Source organism: Physella acuta, unplaced genomic scaffold (genome assembly GCF_028476545.2).
Source record: "Physella acuta isolate Inbredline_101_S28 unplaced genomic scaffold, ASM2847654v3 ptg001330l, whole genome shotgun sequence".
Lineage (NCBI taxonomy): Eukaryota > Metazoa > Mollusca > Gastropoda > Physidae > Physella > Physella acuta.
In genome coordinates this window covers 61,732-80,512 of record NW_026732845.1, presented here as the reverse complement: position 1 = coordinate 80,512, position 18,781 = coordinate 61,732, and the positions used below count along the sequence as shown (strand labels likewise).

Sequence of the window (18,781 nt, the reverse complement as noted above, 5' to 3'; positions counted from 1 at the left end):
ATTGTGTTTTTTAATATGCTGTTATATAAAGTTTATATACCTCATATGCTTAAAATATAAACATTGACTAATGCTATTATATGTAACATCAAGCTTTGGTTAATTTAAGTACCTAGACAATAAACTTTTTTTTTTATGAAGAGTTTGTAGTTCATCTCTTTAGTCTACTGTTTATTATTAAAATAACGTCTTGTTTATTTGTATAGGCCTACATGTAACATTTACTAATTTAAAAATGTATGTTTATGTCAGTGGTTTTTTACGTCCAAAAGATTAAGAACCAGTGGTTTTTGTATTAAATTTGTAAGTTTGCATCTTAGTTTAAAAAAGGAATTGAATAGTAAACTTATAGAGCCATTTAAAATCTTAGTCTAACTGCTAGCCTAACCTGTTCAGTGACTAGTAAGTCACTGCAAATGTTCATTTAAAAACATTTCAGTTTTCATAACTGATTTGACTTACTTGACTTAGTCCTCTTTGCACCTTATGGAACATAGGGCATCAACCATTTCCTTCCATTTCATCCGATCCACGGCTATCAATTTTGCAATCTCCCTAGACATCCCTGTTGGCTTCAGATCTTCAAGAAGACTCCTCCTCCAGGTCTGTCTTGGGCGCCCTCGCTTCCGCAGTCCCTGGGGGTTTCACTCAAGCGCTTGGCGTGTAACATTTGGGTGAGCCTTTCGTAGCGTGTGTCCCACCCAGCGCCACTTCCTCCTTTTTTTTTCTTGAAGCTCTTGGTAGAAGCGGTCTTTTTCTTCCTCGTCTGCGTTGTTCTTAGGAGCGTAGCACATGATAAAGGAGGTCTTTTGAAACTTGGATTCAAATCTAGCTTTAATTATTCGATCAGACATAGGTTTCCATTACATCCGGCTTTTTGTTGCATCCTTTTTCAATAGCAAGGCTACGCCTGCATCTCGTGGGTCGTCCTCATTTTCTTTTCCCGAGTATAACAGTGTTTCTCCCGTCTTAAAATTTTGTCTCTCCAAAGGTTTTCCATCTTGTTTCGCACAGGCCAAGCACTGTAAGATGATACTGTTGCATTTCTTTCACTGCCTGTGCACACCTCCCCGCTTCCCATAGTGTTCCGACGTTCCATGTTCCTATGAGGATAGGTTATTTTGCGACAGTAGTTTTGGGGCTGTGAATTTAGTTTTTCTCGGTTGAAGAAGGGGCATCGGCTCTGTAGCTTCCTTGCGAATTCGGCTGCATCGCGTCATACTTCTCCTAATTGGAGCCCTGGTTCTTCCGAGGACTGGATAAGTTTCAGATTTGTCTTCGGTTTCTGTAACTCCCCAGTTAGCCATTGCCCAGTTGGCCATCATTAGATGGTACTCCCCAGTTAGCCATTGCCCGGTGGGCCATCGTTAGATGGTACTCCCCAGTTGGCCATCATTAGATGGTACTCCCTAGTTGGCTATCATTAGATGGTACTCCCCAGTTGGCCATAATTAGATGGTACTCCCCAGTAAGTCATTGCCCAGTTGGCTATCATTAGATGGTACTCCCCAGTTAGCCATCATTAGATGGCACTCCCTAGTTGGCCATCATTAGGTGGTACTCCCAGTTAGCCATTGCCCAGTGGGCCATCATTAGATGGTACTCCCCAGTTGGCCATCAATGGATGGTACTCCCTAGTTGGCTATCATTAGATGGTACTCCCCAGTTGGCCATCATTAGGTGGTACTCCCAAGTTGGCTATCATTAGATGGTACTCCCCAGTTAGTCATTGCCCAGTTGGCAATCATTAGATGGTACTCCCCAGTTGGCCATCATTAGATGGTACTCCCCAGTTGGCCATCATTAGATGATACTCCCCAGTTGGCCATCATTAGATGGTACTCCCCAGTTTGCTATCATTAGATGGTACTCCCCAGTTGGCCATCATTAGATAGTACTCCCCAGTTAGCGATTGCCCAGTTGTCCAACATTAGATGGTACTCCCCAGTTGGCCATCATTAGATGGTACTCCCCAGTTGGCCATCACTAGAAGATACTCACCAGTTGGCCATCATTAGATGGTACTCCCCAGTTAGTCATTGCCCAGTTGGCCATCAATAGATGGTACTCTCCAGTTGGCTATCATTAGATGGTACTCCGATGTTGGCCATCATTAGATGGTACTCCCAAGTTGGCTATCATTAGATTGTACTCCCCAGTTGGCCATCATTAGATGGTACTCCCCAGTTGGCTATCATTACATGGTACTCCCAAGTTAGCCATCATTAGATGGTACTCCCCAGTTGGCTATCATTAGATGTACTCCCCAGTTAGCCATTGCCCAGTTGGCCATCATTGGATGGTACTTCCCAGTTGGCCATCATTAGATGGAACTCCCCAGTTGGCCATCATTAGATAGTACTCCCCAGTTGGCCATCATTAGATGGTACTCCGTAGTTGGCCATCATTAGATGGTACTCCCCAGTTGGCCATCATTAGATGGTACTCCCCAGTTGGCCATCATTAGATGGTATTCCCCAGTTGGCTTTCATTATATGGTACTCCCCAGTTAGCCATTGCCCAGTTGGCCATCATTAGATGGTACTTCCCAGTTGGTATCATTAGATGGAACTTCCCAGATGGCCATTATTAGATGGTACTCCCCAGATGGCCATCATTAGATGGTACTACCCAGTTGGCCATCATTAGATGGTACTCCCCAGTTGGCCATCATTAGATGGTACTCCCCAGTTGGCCATTATTAGATGGTACTCCCGAGTTGGCTATCATTAGATGGTACTCCCCAGTTAGCCATTGCCCAGTTGGCCATCATTGGATGGTACTTCCCAGTTGGCCATCATTAGATGGAACTCCCCAGTTGGCCATCATTAGATAGTACTCCCCAGTTGGCCATCATTAGATGGTACTCCGTAGTTGGCCATCATTAGATGGTACTCCCCAGTTGGCCATCATTAGATGGTACTCCCCAGTTGGCCATCATTAGATGGTACTCCCCAGCTAGCCATTGCCCAGTTGGCCATCATTAGATGGTACTCTCCAGTTGGCCATCATTAGATGGTACTCCTTATTTGGCTATCATTAGATGGTACTCCCCAGTTGGCCATCATTAGAAGGTATTCCCCAGTTGGCTATCATTAGATGGTACTCCCCAGTTGGCCATCATTAGATGGTACTCCTCAGTTAGTCATTGCCCAGTTGTCCATCATTAGATGGTACTCCCCAGTTGACCATCATTAGAGGGTACTCCCCAGTTATCCATTCCCCAGTTGGCCATCCTTAGATGGTACTCCTCTGTTATCCATTCCCCAGTTGGCCATCCTTAGATGGTACTCCCCAGTTAGTCATTGCACAGTTGGCCATCATTAGATGGTACTCTCCAGTTGGCCATCATTAGATGGTACTCCTTATTTGGCTATCATTAGATGGTACTCCCCAGTTGGCCATTGCCCTGTTGGCCATCATTAGATGGTACTCCCCAGTTGGCCATCATTAGAAGGTACTCCCCAGTTGGCCATCATTAGATGGTACTCCCCAGTTGGCCATCATTAGATGGTACTCCCCAGTTGGCCATCATTAGATGGTACTCCCCAGTTGGCCATCATTAGATGGTACTCCCCAGTTGGCCATTATTAGATGGTACTCCCCAGTTGGCCATCGTTAGATGGTACTCCCCAGTTGGCCATCATTAGATGGTACTCCCCAGTAAGCCATTGCCAAATTGTCATTCTCCAGACATCACCTGGGTAGGCATTCCCTGTTGGCCATTCCCCAGTTGACCATCACCCACTTGGCCATTGCCCTGTATAAAATTACTCATTAATATTGAATAGCCCGTGCTTCTTGGCTTACAGATAAAGATGAGATTTCATGGAAACCAATTAATTTCCATTATTTTTTGCCACTTCATTAGTTTATACACGGCAATTTTAGACAGTCACTCCAGACCGTCAATAACAAAAAGGAAATAATTAAAAGTTTTCAGTGAAAAAACACGTTTAGATATTGTTATTGAAGTAACATTTTATCTGCGAAAAACTGATTTACTCATACAGATGTTGACACTTTTCATCTTGTTTTAACATCGAAAAAAATTATAGTATAGCTTCTATGCTTTTCACAAAAAAAGTAAATGTTAATTGTTTAACTTCACTCTTATAAAACTAATAACACCTCAAACACATTGAAATAACAGAACAATAAAAACACAGGCTTTTAAACAGTTATAGATGGCAGTTGCTACAGCTTTAGAAAGCTATTGTCGCCGCGGAGGTCCTTGAGGTGCTGAAGCTGGAATAAACCTCATTTTATAATCATCAATCCTCCACTGGAAGTGTATCGACCGCACAGTGGCGTAATTGCTGCGAATCTCTCCAAGATAAATTTGTTTGTAGTAAAACTGGTAAAAAGGAAATGTTGATGTATATATATATATATATATATATATATATATATATATATATATATATATATATATATATATATATATATATATATATATATATATATATATATATATATATATATATATATATATATACACACACTTGCCCGAAGGCCGATTCCCATAATGGACAACAGTGGCATTACGGCAAAAGAGCACTACTGCATTCTTTTTGTGTGGAACGCATGAACCTGACTATATATATATACTAGCCGTCCCGGCCAGGCCCTGCTCTGGCTTCTGTGAAAAACCTTTCTGTTAAAGACCATTACCTGTGTGTTTAGTAATCATCATAAACCCGGCATTGCCCACCCAAACCACAACCAACCAAAACAACAAAACACAAACATAACACTAACACAATTACAAATACAAACGAAAATAAAAACCTAACAACAAACCCAACCACAAACACCAATACAAAAACAAACAAAAAACAAACAAAAAAGCAAACGAAAACAAAAACCTAACAACAAACCCAACCACAAACACCAATACCAACAAAAAAAAAAAAAACAACGAAAAAGCAAACGAAAACAAACCAAATCCAAACGCAAAACCAACCAAAAACACAAATACAAACCCAAACAAAAAAACACAAACAAAAACGAAAAAAGAAAGAACAAAAACGAACCAAATCAAAACGCAACCACTAACGCAAACCCACCTAAACACAAAGAAAACACTAACGCGAACATAAACGCCCGGGGCGGAATCACCTGTTTTAGCTTAATGAACGACTATAGTACCCCAAGTTATTCACAGTCTTTTGCACTCTCTTAAACGAACGCGCCTGTTTCAATTTGATGAACAATTATAATACTCCAAGCTTATCCGTAAAATACCTACAACATTTGCACTTGATCAATCCCCGCTAATTATGTAATTATTTTTTTTCCCAACACCAAAACAAAGTAATTAAAAAGTAAAATCTTTTCCACGAATGCAATGGTTTTATAAAGGGAAGTAATTGTGTTTTCCTAATTTATCAAAGGGAAGTAAGTGCTATAGGACTAAATAAAGACATAATTAGAATTTTTGTAAAAGATGATATTTTTTAAAAACTTGTGTTGAATGAACATGCCGACAATTATTACTATAATTTGAAAAATGAAAATTATTTCTCAACACTTTCAATAGTAATTTTTAAACTCATAAATTTAGAGAAATGCGCACGATAATATTATAACACTTTAATCCATCCAAGACCAACAACAAACATATGCGTTACAAAATTGAGCTTTATATATAAGATATATATACTAGCCCAGGGGTCGGCAACCTGCGGCTCGCGAGCCGCATGCGGCTCTTTTGATATCAAGATGCGGCTCTCCAGCTCCTTGAATAAATACTAATAATCTTAATAAAAAAATTAAATATTTGAAATAAAAAAAGTGTTAGTGACTCTTTAAAACCAGGGAAATTTTGAAAATTGTAACTTTTGGCTCTTCCGCTTCAAAAGGTTGCCGACCCCTGTACTAGCCGTCCCGGCCAGGCCCTTCTCTGGCCTCTGTGAAAAACCTTTCTGTTAAAGACTATTCCCTGTGTAACCGGCATTGCCTAACCACAACCAACCAAAACCAAAACAACAAAACGCAAACATAACGCTTACACAATTACAAATACAAACGAAAACAAAAACATAACAACAAACCCAACCACAACCACAAAAACCAATACAAACACAAAGAAAAAACGAACACAAAGAAAAAACAAACAAAAAAGCAAACGAAAACAAAAACCTAACAACAAACCCAACCACAACCACAAACACCAATACAAACACAAAGAAAAAACAAACGAAAAAGCAAACAAAACCAACCAAATCCAAAAGAAAACCAACCACAAACACAAATACAAACACAAACCCAAAGAAAAAAACACAAACGAAAACGAAAAAGAAAGAACAAAAACTAACCAATTCAAAACGCAAACGCAACCACTATCGCAAGCCAAACCTAAACACAAAGAAAACACTAACGCAAACATAAACGCAAAGTGCTCACAGTCTAGCCAGGGGCGCCAAATCGCACCATGCTGTGGCGCCGGCGGAATCACCTGTTTCATCTTAATAAACGACTATAGTACCCAACCCCCCCCCACTTATTCATAGTCTTTTGCACTCACTTAAACGAACGTAGGCGCCAAACCGAACACGGGAGGCCCGGGGCCCCAAATAGCATCTTGTCTGGGCGCCAGAAGACGCCCGGATTAGATTCACTTAAAGACTATAATAACCTTTCTTATATGCACCATAGGGCTCACAGGTTAACACAGGGCGCCAAATCGAACCCTGCTGGGGCGCCGGCGGACGCGCCTGTTTCAATTTAGTGAACAATTATAATACTCTAAACTTTTCCGTAAACGGAAAGAAATAAACATTTAGGACATGATGGACCTGGCTTTCTAACTGTTATTGATTAAAAATAATCAGAAGAAAACAGTGCGTTCAGTGTATGGAATAAATAAAATGCAGTATTTAAAATACCAATAACATTGCACTTAATCAATCCCCGCTAATTATATAATTATTTTTTTTCCTAACACCAAAACAAAGTAATAAAAATTAAATTCTTTCTCCCCCCGATTTATTGTTTTTTTTATAGGGAAGTAACTGAATTTTCCAAATCAAGGGACGTTATGAGAACTAAAGGACAAAATGCAAATACATTTCAGACACAATTATAGACATTTTATAAACGTTGATACACTTTTAAATTTTTTTTATGTAATGTTCATAATTAAAAATTATTATTCTAAGTATATAAAATGAAAAATGTTTTTAAAGACTTTGAATAGTAATTTTTAACTCATAAATTTAGACCATGAGCAATATAATAATCTAACACTTGGCTCCGTGGAAGTATCAAATTTTTTCGTTTTTTCTATATTCCTCTGCAATCCGCGATTACAAATATTTAACAAACATTTTACAAACAAATATACAGTATTGAACATTATATATATATATATATATATATATATATATATATATATATATATATATATATATATATACACATTTTACATTTTACATTTACATATACATCATATTTACATCATATACTACATATACTGACAGACAGATAGACAGACAAACAGTAGATAGGACCCCACATTATTTCCACGATGAAGTATTTATTTCTATTTCCGCCAATGCTTGATACCCTATGCTCCACAGGGAGTAAAGAGGACCAAGTGAAGCTAAGTACGTCACTCACCTTTACCATGCTGTTAAGGGAAAAGTTAATCGATATCGTGAACCACTGGCTGGCTTTCAATGTGACTGTGGTTACGGCTGGGGTACACGGGTTTTCATCCATACACTTGAGTGTGAATGTCGACGAAGGCCAGGAAAATTCACAGATAATTTGATTGGCCCGAAGCCGGTCTTTCATTTTATTCAGATCCAGGTGAAATCTGGTCAAGAAATCAGAAAATGAACTCCGTAAGCTAGCGTACTCGTCACACGCGTTGCTGCGATCTCAGAAGAAAGGCTGACGCAACATTTAAGAGAATTTAATGAAAATATATAATTTTACCAGTGCACCCACCCTCTCACGAAAATTTAAAATGTCCCCCTCCCCCACCACAGGAAAAGAAAGTCTGGATGAAACACTGCTCCCAATAACCCGTGCCGAAAATCATCTTCATCTTCTAACTTTTCCACCTACATCGTATTGTGCAGGTGTTTCATCGACATAGATAAACATTAAGATATTGTCTTATGCGAGTTACGTATTTTGTTAAGAGAATAAAAGAGTTCTAAAAAATTATAGTATGTAGGTATACTTTAGTTACATCTTATTATGTTATTCACACACACGTATCTTTTTTTTAAACATTATTTATACATTAATTTATGTATGTTATTTATACAATTAATATTTTATTTAAGGTTTGAAACTATTCTTTAAAATTTCAACAATAACATATGCACTTATATGATTTCATACACCTATTGATATTATACATACGAAAAAATGTTCAAAACGTGAGAGTAACACTGCCTCGCGGTTTTACACCTATCGTGGCCGGCTTTGATCCCTATTAACCGCGATAACCAAGAGATTACTGTATTACAATTATAAATGAAAAGAAGGAATTAAAAATTAAACATTACTTTCCCAAACTTTTCCAGTTGGCAGCCAATAGAATATCAATTTGTAGTCTATCACCGGCTATGGGGCTGCGCTTAAATCCCCAGTAGGTAACCGCGGGACTTAACTGTAACAAATATTTAAAAACAGTTTAAAGGTAAAGCAAGTATAGTAGAAGGGGCAGCGGGAATTCAAGAAAAAAATAACAAAAAAATAACAAAAATAACAAAAAACAACAACAACAACAACAAACTGTAATAATAAGCGTTTATATTATGCTCCGACAAAAAAAACAATTTAAAAAAACAACTTGCTTTCTTTATAAAAGCACCGAGCCCTCATTAAATCTATTGCTTATTTTGGCGACCAATGCGTTTATAAAAGAAAGCAAAATAATTAGTTGTACTTAGTTTTAAAATTTCAGTCAATTTGAATAGTTATCATGCTTAAAGTTTTTTTTCACACTTTTTTCTTTTCTACTTTTGAGCTATTCGTTCTCAATGAAGTCTCCACCAAATACAAGTAAAAGTATTTTTGTTTAAAAACACGAGAACATTCGATGTCAAAAAGATAATTTTCTGCCTCTTTCGTGGTCGATCCTCAGACAAGAAACCAACAGCGTTACCAACAGTTCACCATCGTTAGATAGCTGATCGAGCAATTGCTGTTATTTATTCTTGTTATTTTCACTTTCAAAAATTGAATTGAGTAGTTTTTTAAATAAACGTTCATACTTGCACTATCATCAGCGACGAATGGATCTCAAAAAACCCAAATCGCTGCATTAGATGGTTTTAAAATTGCGGTACAAGATTAGCCACAAACAAAGAAACAAACAAAGAAACAAATAACGGAACAAAAAAGGAAACAAAGAGACAGACAGAGAGATGGACGGGCTGACGGTCAGGGGATATCACGAAGAGTTTCTTGACGGTGGGGGGGGGGGTGGTTGTCAGTACCGTCTAGTACTAGTACCAGACTAGTACCATCACCCCCACCTTGCGAAGCTACAGCTTATTAATAAGAAACGAAGCTTACCATTGATTTATCCACCTAAAAGAAAAAAACAACAGAAAAATTGACATTCGAAAAATCCGAAAATTATAAACAACGCACACAGAAAAATGAAACGCTGACATACCCACATACAGACAAAAAAATTCCTAAGGCAGGGAAAAACATCCGAACATAGAAAAAAAACCTGGAGTGATCTCCCCCAAACTTACTTTCTCGGATATTCTAATATAAAACTACTAGGGATGGCAACTCAGGACATAGACAATATTTGTAATCCATTTTTAATTACTTAAACTTTTTATAATAGAATTGAATCTCGTAAAAAAAATAGAATTGCACATCAAGTGAACGCCTAATAAAATGTGCATAATAGTGCGGGATATTATTAGTACTTTATAAATTTACGTGCGTTTTTTGAGAAATCGGAAATAGCGTAAATTATTATTTCAGTTCAACGGAAATTACTCACAATTTAATAGAAGGTAGAGAATTAGATCTTTTACTTACATGTGAAATTTCATTTATCTACCTGAAATAGTACTCAAGTTATTGGCTTTTTTAAATTTTAAAGTAGAAAAAGTACCACTTCCGGTAATTGGAAATCGCTCAAAATTTGATACGGATCTACGATTTTGATAAAATACTTATATATGAAATTTCATCAACCTAGCTGTAACGGTACTCAAGTAATCGTGTTTACACACAGACACACACACACACACACACACAGACACACACACAGACACACAGACATACGGACAAGATTGCAAAATTATGTTTTTTCGTATCAGTGAGGTGTAAAACGTCGAGATTTGTTAAAATCTCGATTTTTTTTGCACTATTACAATACTTTCTATATACTTCGTATATACGAGAAAGTAAAAAACAACAACTCACAAATTCAGTCCAATGTGTAATCTCCACTTTTCCAGAAATCTTCATAACATATTGCGCTTCTCTATGAAAAACGCCATTATACTGGCAGAATAATACGTCGTCAATGTAGATCTGAGGACATAAAAAACAACAATTAATGGATGGATATGTTGGAGACATGTCTCGGGGTGGGGTTGGGGGATGGAGCGAAGGAGTCACTCCTACGTGTGTACTATAACGCCGATGTTCGTTTTAAAGAACGCCATTCATTGTGGTGGGTTACTATAATCGTTGTCCAATCAGGCGCGTCCATGAGCTCGCTGTGTTCCCCCGTGAGCACTACTGCGCCTACTTTAATTTTAAAGAGCACCCTATACCAGGGACACGGTGGGACACTACAAAGCAAGCAAAGTGATACATCAGGCGCTCCTGCAGTAGTGTAACTGGCGTTAATGACACCTGAGCAGTCGCCGAGGTGGTGTGCTGTACCTCACTATTACAGAGGGTGGTTAACGTACACACAAGGCGTTCACGCAGCACGCCCACTGGGCGGGAGTGTGGACAAACTCGCACCCAAAAACGATGTTTACACTTAAGTAACTCAGTTCTAGAAAACTAGGTCACACATCTAAAAAATACACGACTGATAAAGTGCTGGTGAAATGTTGCGCCGCTCTGGTGGGATGGACTGGATAGCAGCGACGCGCGCCGGGTGAGCTAAAAAAAAAAGCTAAAAAAAAATTATAAAAATGATTTAGTAAATTTCGATAGGCCTATATTTTTCTCGTGGGACAGCGTGGTCGAATGGTAGCGTGTTCGTCTTCCAAACCGAAAGATTTGAGCCAGTGTTCCTGGGTAAAGTGGTAGAACCATCTTGAGTCCATCCAACACTGGGGGTCAGTAGCGTAGCGAGGGGGGGGGGGCGGGGGGGGGGACATATGTCCCCGGGCGCCGACCTTAGGGGGGGCGCCAAATTGAAAGTGTGAGGGGGGGGTGCAAATGAAAAGTTCGAGGGGGGGGGGTGCAAATCGAAAGTTTGAGGGGGGGGGGTGCAAATGAAAAGTTCGAGGGGGGGGGGGTGCAAATCGAAATTTTAAGGGGGGGGGGGGTGCAAATGAAAAGTTCGAGGGGGGGGGGTGCAAATCGAAAGTTTGAGGGGGGGTGCAAATGAAAAGTTCGGGGGGGGGGTGCAAATCGAAAATTTGCTCCCAAGGGGGCGCCAAATTGAAAGTATGTCCCCGGGCGCCGGGAAGGGTCGCTACGCCTCTGCTGGGGGTACCTAACTCACGTTAGGAAAAATAAAAGCAGCTGGGTGGGATGACGCTAGTTTAGTTTAGAAGTTAAGTAGATGGTAGAAACAGAGTATAGCTTAGTTAGTTAAACAGACCAATAGAAACACAGGAGCTAACCCGGTCACGTGAGATCATCAGCTGACCACTGGAGCGAGGGAGAACAGACGGTGATAGATATCGGTAGAAAGCAGACGGTGATAAGTAGCGCAAGGGTAAAGATGTAAAAGTTAGAGGTAGATAGTGTGTTAGGGATGCGCAGTTAGATAGAAGTGTTTAGTTAGTTGTATTAGTAGACATCATATAGTATAGACTAGTTAGATAGAAGTAGAAAGTTGTTTTGTGTAAATAAAGAACATCATGTCCTGAATTGGACTTGTGTGTGGTGATTTCACACAAAACTATACCAGGCCCGGGTTCATCATTATCACCCCCCCTCACACTGGGCATAGTGCGGATCACACTATCCTTTCACATACCGAGATCACGGAAACAGGTGAACTCTACTTCAGCTGTCCCGTAGGCCACAAAGTCCGAAATGGATCTTCACAACTATATATTTCTCAGAATTATTTTCCAATTTTAATCGTATTTTTTATGGGGTGGGTGGGTTGCGGGTGGAAACACTTCCCTCATTACCATTCATAGCAACCCCGTAGATCCACCGTTCCCGTACCTCAAATCTAGACTGCCCGGTGATAATTTTCATGGAGAATTCGCCCCCTCTCTCAAAAGGCATCACTCCACTTGTCAGCTCCGAACTCCATTTTCCGTTCAGCCGATGCGACCTGGCCACGTGCTGTTTATCGAACCGCGCCCTGAAGTGAAGCACTTTGTCCATGGTACAGAGCACATTAGTGCAGAACTCAATTGTAAATCTGTTAACACAATTAAAAAAAAATTCATACAAAATAACAAGCTTTTATGTAATAATGCACTAGAAAGTAGAAAATAAATTATACACTACTATTTAAAAAACTATAAAGAAAAGCGTGGGTCTTTTCCTAAATATTAGACACTACTATTTAAATTACTATAAAGAAAAGCGTGGATAACTTTAGTATCTATTGGATACCTTTACTAATATTTAGGAAGAGACCCATTACGCGCCTATTGAACGTGATGACACGTTTTATTTCCTTTCTCTGCCCTGTCTTATCGTAGAGCCCTCCTCGCTCAACGCCCAAGAGGGCCTTAATGACGCGTATATTATGGATGGCGTAGACTAGAGGTAAAGAACTAGACTGCTGACCCAACTAAAAACCATCGCGCACCTATTGAACGTGATAACGCGCTTTTGACGTAGAACCTCCACGCTCCACGCCCTACACGGCCGTGATGACGCGTGTGGATAGAACTGCCTACTAATTCAGTCCAAATTTTAATTACTTCATAAAAAGTTAATTAGGAACCCAATCAAGTCAAATTGAATGTCACGATGCATTGCCTTTATGTCTTGACTCACGTATCAATTACGAACCGTATCTGTCAGTTAGAACTGCCTGCAATTTCGCACGTGCGTTTCGATCTAGACTGACGACAGACTGACGACAGACAGAGGAAGTGAGTTTAATAAAAGCTTGTAAAAAACTGATTTATCAATGAGAAAATTAATAAAATGAATCATTGTGTGTATAATTTACAAAAAAAATTCAAGTACCTAATGCTAATTGCTGCCGTTTGAATTATCATGAGAGTGTTAAAAACACATTGAATTGTATAAAATGAGTGCCTTTTCAGACCAATGGGAGTTTATCTGTTTCAACGTATCTAAATTTTATTCAGATATTCTTTTCTACAGCCCTGGGGATGGGGGTCGCAAGGGAGAAGGCACTTGAAGCTTTCGTGGGAGGGGTTTGGTTTAAGTATATATATATATATATATATATATATATATATATATATATATATATATATATATATATATATATATATATATATATAGAGAGAGAGAGAGAGAGAGAGAGAGAGAGAGAGAGAGAGAGAGAGAACTTATTGAGGTTAAAAACTGTTGAGATTAAAAATAATTGTATGGTCAGTTCTTATGTGAAATGTCGCGTTCAGTTTCCTCGGCCGTAGTCTGATAGATACTCAAGGGAACGGAATGGTCTGGCAGGAGAACCCACGGTTGGATATTCCAAAATATCAGGGTTCGAACCTGCGGCAGACGAGGCTAGTTAGCTGGGGACGGTAACCCATCTAAGAGAGAAAACTCCAAAATCAAACAGCTTCTGCCTTGAGGTTTGTTCTTGGGCGGACACCAGCCATGGAAGCAAATCAGCAAATCCAGAAAGAAAAACAGGCTGAAATAGGAGTCATCGGGCCATATGGCGTAAAATGACGTAATATTCATTTGAGTTGAGGAAATCGCTTTCTATCTTGTTAGTATTAACGAAGAATAAGATAGCTGCTTATTCTATGTGGGTCACGCGTCTACGGGCGTGAGCATGGCATTCTTAGTAAATACATACGGGTGAGCAGTCGTTCGACGTTCTCAAAACAAATAGTTTAAAAACAAAACAAATAGAAATTTTTCAAAACTATATGGCGATAATTGTTTGCAGCTAACTATGATAATTAATTCGCATGGCGTAAATTCTTAAAATAACATTTTCCTGTTTGTCTTAACATAAAAAAATATCGCTAAGCTGGATTATACTTCACGATGGATATTTTGTGAATAAAGTAATGGTTATTGCCTGAAATTTAGAGGAAAGACTGTGAATAAAAATAATGGCTATTGTTTGAAATCTAGAGTGAAGATTGTTTATGAATAAAATGATGGCTTTAGGCTGAAATCTAGAGTGAAGATTGTTTGCGAATAAAAAGATGAAAGCTAGTGAGGATTGTTTGAAGTAAAATAATACAAAAAAGTGTGGGTTTTGTTTTAATCTATTGAAACATGTGAACAGCCACTCGCCTGCGGGAGTCACGTGGGATACGAATGTCCAAGTGGTATTGTAAGGAGTTGATTCCTTGCCAGAAAAATAGGTTGTAGTCTAAGGGGGCGTCGAACTGTAAGAATTAATAATTGTTACAGTTACACAATAATTGTTACAGCTACACATGATTCTTACAGCTACAAATAATTTCGAGACTTTCGGGTAAGCAGGCAAGCGCTCTACCGCTTGTCTCGAGTTCGAATCCAAGTTCAAATCAGTGAAACGTCACTGAGTTCATCCAGCTTTGATGAGTACCTGACTCAAATTAGTAAAAGTAAAGGCGGCTGGGTATACTTCTGACCACATTATCCCTTCATATGCAGAGGTAAAGAAACATATGAACTTTGCCTCATCTGCCTAATGGATCGCTAGGTCTAAAGAGGATTATTTCTTGTTCTTAACTCCGTATCATTGGTAGAATGGGACAGCGTGGCCTAGCGGCGGAGAGCAAGACTGCTGACCCGAAAGTCTCGAGTGCGAATCCAGATTCAAGTCAGTAGAATGCCCCTGAGTCTACCCAACTCTGATGGGTACCTAACTCACGTTCGGGAAACAAAGGCGGCTGGGCATAGTGCTAACCAAACTATCCTTTAATATGTCTCTGAAGTAGAAGAACTCTACTTCACCTTCCGCATGGGTCTTGGACACTTGGGCATGAACGGAAAAAGATGATGATCATTGGTATAGTTTAGTTACCTGTGACTTACCTTGATAGAACTGGTAGCTGTCCCAACTAGCAGCAGTAACACGAAAGGTAATCCCATGTTCTCAAAATATACCTCTAAGCAGAACTTGACCTTACACAAATATTTAACAAATATATTTTATATAAAATAAATTAAAACAACTACTCTAACTTAGATTATAATTAAAACGTTGTGCAATCTGTTAATGGGACGGCATGACCGGACGGTAGAGCGCCCGACTGCTAATTTGAGAGTCTAGAGTTCGGATCCCGTGCTCGAGTACACCCAGCTCTAAGGTAGGCGACTGAGTGATGTTAGGGGAAAGTAGATCAGACGGTAGAGCCCTAGACTGCTAACCCCAAAAAGTGTCGAGTTCGAAACCGGGTTGAAGTGAGTAAAAAGTTCCTGAGTCCTAACCATGTGACTCCCTGAATCCTAACTCACGTTAGGGAAACAAAGGCGGCTGGGCATAGTCCTGACCGCGGTCATTGAAACAGATTGCTTCATCTGCCCCTGTGTCTTGGGCAGAAACGGGGAAAGGTATGATGATCATAAATGACTGGACCGACCACATCTTTTATCGTCGTCACCTGCCATAATGACTGACAATACTTTAGGGAGGGCTAGTGTAAAGGCATTTTTAAATTAACCCTTCAGAGGCTTTAAAACCCCGGCAGGAGACCTGTAGGTCAATAAATTATATTTTTAAAAATTTTGTCCGGGGTAGAGGAGGGGGTGGGGTACATGGGGGTGGGGGGGGGGGGGGCAGTGCTCAAGGGAAACTCAGCTCCATAGACCTCAGACATCAATTGTAGGCCTACATAGCCTTGGTGATGGTAGTGGGTGAGAATCACTTTTAATTCGTCTTAGAAAGACAAAGCTAATATTAAAAAAAACACAGAGAAAACTAACAATATCATAATCACAGCTTTGTCAAACCTTTTAAACAACATCTTTCTCATCTAGGTTGAACAGGTTTGGCTGAACCTCCACAATATCGCCTTTAAACAAAGAAGCTTCCCATCTTATCGACGGTAGTAAATGTTAGGAAATCTAGCCGGACCTGGTTAGCCGGTCACAAGCAAAGCGGTTAATACAAATTTATAACACAAAAAACCTCATGCTTCTTATTGACAAATCTGGCTACTGTATCGCATCGTTTGGCATCGGTGCGATCTGGTACGTGCTCAACATTTAGCCCCTGTTGCTGCAAGTGCGCATCGTGTAATTGAATTGTACTTTACCATCCGGTAAAACACGTCAAAAATGTTTGACGTCATTTATGGAGAGGACCTCTATCAGCTATCTGTGATTCTGTGCCAAGTGTATTAAAAGTGTATTAAAACACGGACATAACTGGGTAAATTTGTGCAGTTGTTTCCGGGTATTTCACCTTGAAGGATATCAACATTGTTTATTATAGCAGGGTCTTGATAGCTGAGTCTTGACCAAAAAGATATCTTGTAAGACATATTTTATTATAAATTTGGCTTTTATTTTATTAACGTAATATTTACTTTCGCGTATATACGAAGTATAGAGAAAGTATTGTAATCATGAAAAAAAAAAAAATCGAGATTTTTTCAAATCTCGACGTTTTACACCTCACTGATACGGAAAAACATAATTTTGCAATATTGTCCGTATGTCTGTGTGTCTGTCTGTGTGTGCATGTGTGTGTCTATGTGTAAACACGATAACTTGAGTACCGTTATAGTTAGGTTGATAAAATTTCATATATAAGTATTTTATCAAAATCGTAGATCCGTATAAGCTTTTGAGCGATTTCCGATAAACGGAAGTTATACTTTTTCTACTTTGAAATTTTTAAAAAGCCTATAACTTGAGTACTATTTCAGATAGATAAATGAAATTTCACATGTTAGTAAAAGATCTAATTCTCTACCTTCTGTAAAATTTTGAGTAATTTCCGTTGACGGGAAGTACTAATTTACGCTATTTCCGATTTCTCGTAAATTTAAAAAGTACTAATAATATTGCGCACTATTATGCACATTTTGTTTTGGCGTTCGCTTGGTGCGCAATTCTTTTTTACGAGATTCTATTCTATTTTTAAAACTTAAAAAAGAAATTAAAAGTCATGTCTATATTCCGAGTTATATAAGAATATTCGAGAAAGTTTAGGGGAGATCACTCCCGGTTTATTTAAATTTTCATTCCAATGTAGCCTACTCCGTTTGTTTAAGAATGTACAAAGTCAGTCAACATTTAAAATATTACAATTGTATTAACTGCTTGAATCTTCCTTTTGTCTTATATTTGCAAATTATAACAATATTTAAAAAAAAACGAGTTTAATTTTTCTTTAGTGAATTGGATTGTACAATAATGCTGGTTTAAGATTTTTGAACAATTAGAACATTGTATGTTCAAGCACAATTTTAGAGATAGGACTTCAGAGTTATTTGGTGTATTGAATCAAAGGGAAGTATTTTCAGTTTATCTTAGCACACATTGTTGATAAAAATGTTCAATATTTTTAGATTTCAGAAGTTAATGTTCAGTTCAAGATTAAAAAGCTAACTTAAAATAATTTTAGTTTCTCAAATTTTAATGTCCACTAGATAATAATTAAGTGCTAGGACCAGCTACTATTTTTACTCATGATAATTGAGTTGTACAATTTTTTTTCATTGAAAATGAATCTAACTAGATCTGTCTTTCTAAACATTGTGTTTTTTAATATGCTGTTATATAAAGTTTATATACCTCATATGCTTAAAATATAAACATTGACTAATGCTATTATATGTAACATCAAGCTTTGGTTAATTTAAGTACCTAGACAATAAACTTTTTTTATATGAAGAGTTTGTAGTTCATCTCTTTAGTCTACTGTTTATTATTAAAATAACGTCTTGTTTATTTGTATAGGCCTACATGTAACATTTACTAATTTAAAAATGTATGTTTATGTCAGTGGTTTTTTACGTCCAAAAGATTAAGAACCAGTGGTTTTTGTATTAAATTTGTAAGTTTGCATCTTAGTTTAAAAAAGGAATTGAATAGTAAACTTATAGAGCCATTTAAAATCTTAGTCTAACTGCTAGCCTAACCTGTTCAGTGACTAGTAAGTCACTGCAAATGTTCATTTAAAAACATTTCAGTTTTCATAACTGATTTGACTTACTTGACTTAGTCCTCTTTGCACCTTATGGAACATAGGGCATCAACCATTTCCTTCCATTTCATCCGATCCACGGCTATCAATTTTGCAGTCTCCCTAGACATCCCTGTTGGCTTCAGATCTTCAAGAAGACTCCTCCTCCAGGTCTGTCTTGGGCGCCCTCGCTTCCGCAGTCCCTGGGGGTTTCACTCAAGCGCTTGGCGTGTAACATTTGGGTGAGCCTTTCGTAGCGTGTGTCCCACCCAGCGCCACTTCCTCCTTTTTTTTTCTTGAAGCTCTTGGTAGAAGCGGTCTTTTTCTTCCTCGTCTGCGTTGTTCTTA

The 18,781-nt window shown here is 38.6% G+C and overlaps 1 protein-coding gene across 1 annotated transcript; it reads right to left on the bottom strand.

Annotated features, from left to right (window-relative positions):
- Nucleotides 1–3,961: 3,961 nt before the first annotated feature.
- LOC131958506 (uncharacterized) lies at nucleotides 3,962–16,456 on the bottom strand. Its single transcript, XM_059323592.1, has 9 exons — nucleotides 16,252–16,456; nucleotides 15,334–15,423; nucleotides 14,605–14,699; nucleotides 12,361–12,562; nucleotides 10,417–10,527; nucleotides 9,541–9,555; nucleotides 8,526–8,629; nucleotides 7,624–7,822; nucleotides 3,962–4,357 (listed from the first exon to the last, which is right to left on the bottom strand). Exons 2-9 carry the CDS (start codon nucleotides 15,388–15,390, stop codon nucleotides 4,214–4,216), a joined length of 927 nt encoding a protein of 308 aa, XP_059179575.1. The 5' UTR covers nucleotides 15,391–15,423; nucleotides 16,252–16,456; the 3' UTR covers nucleotides 3,962–4,213.
- Between the last annotated feature and the right edge of the window lie 2,325 nt (nucleotides 16,457–18,781).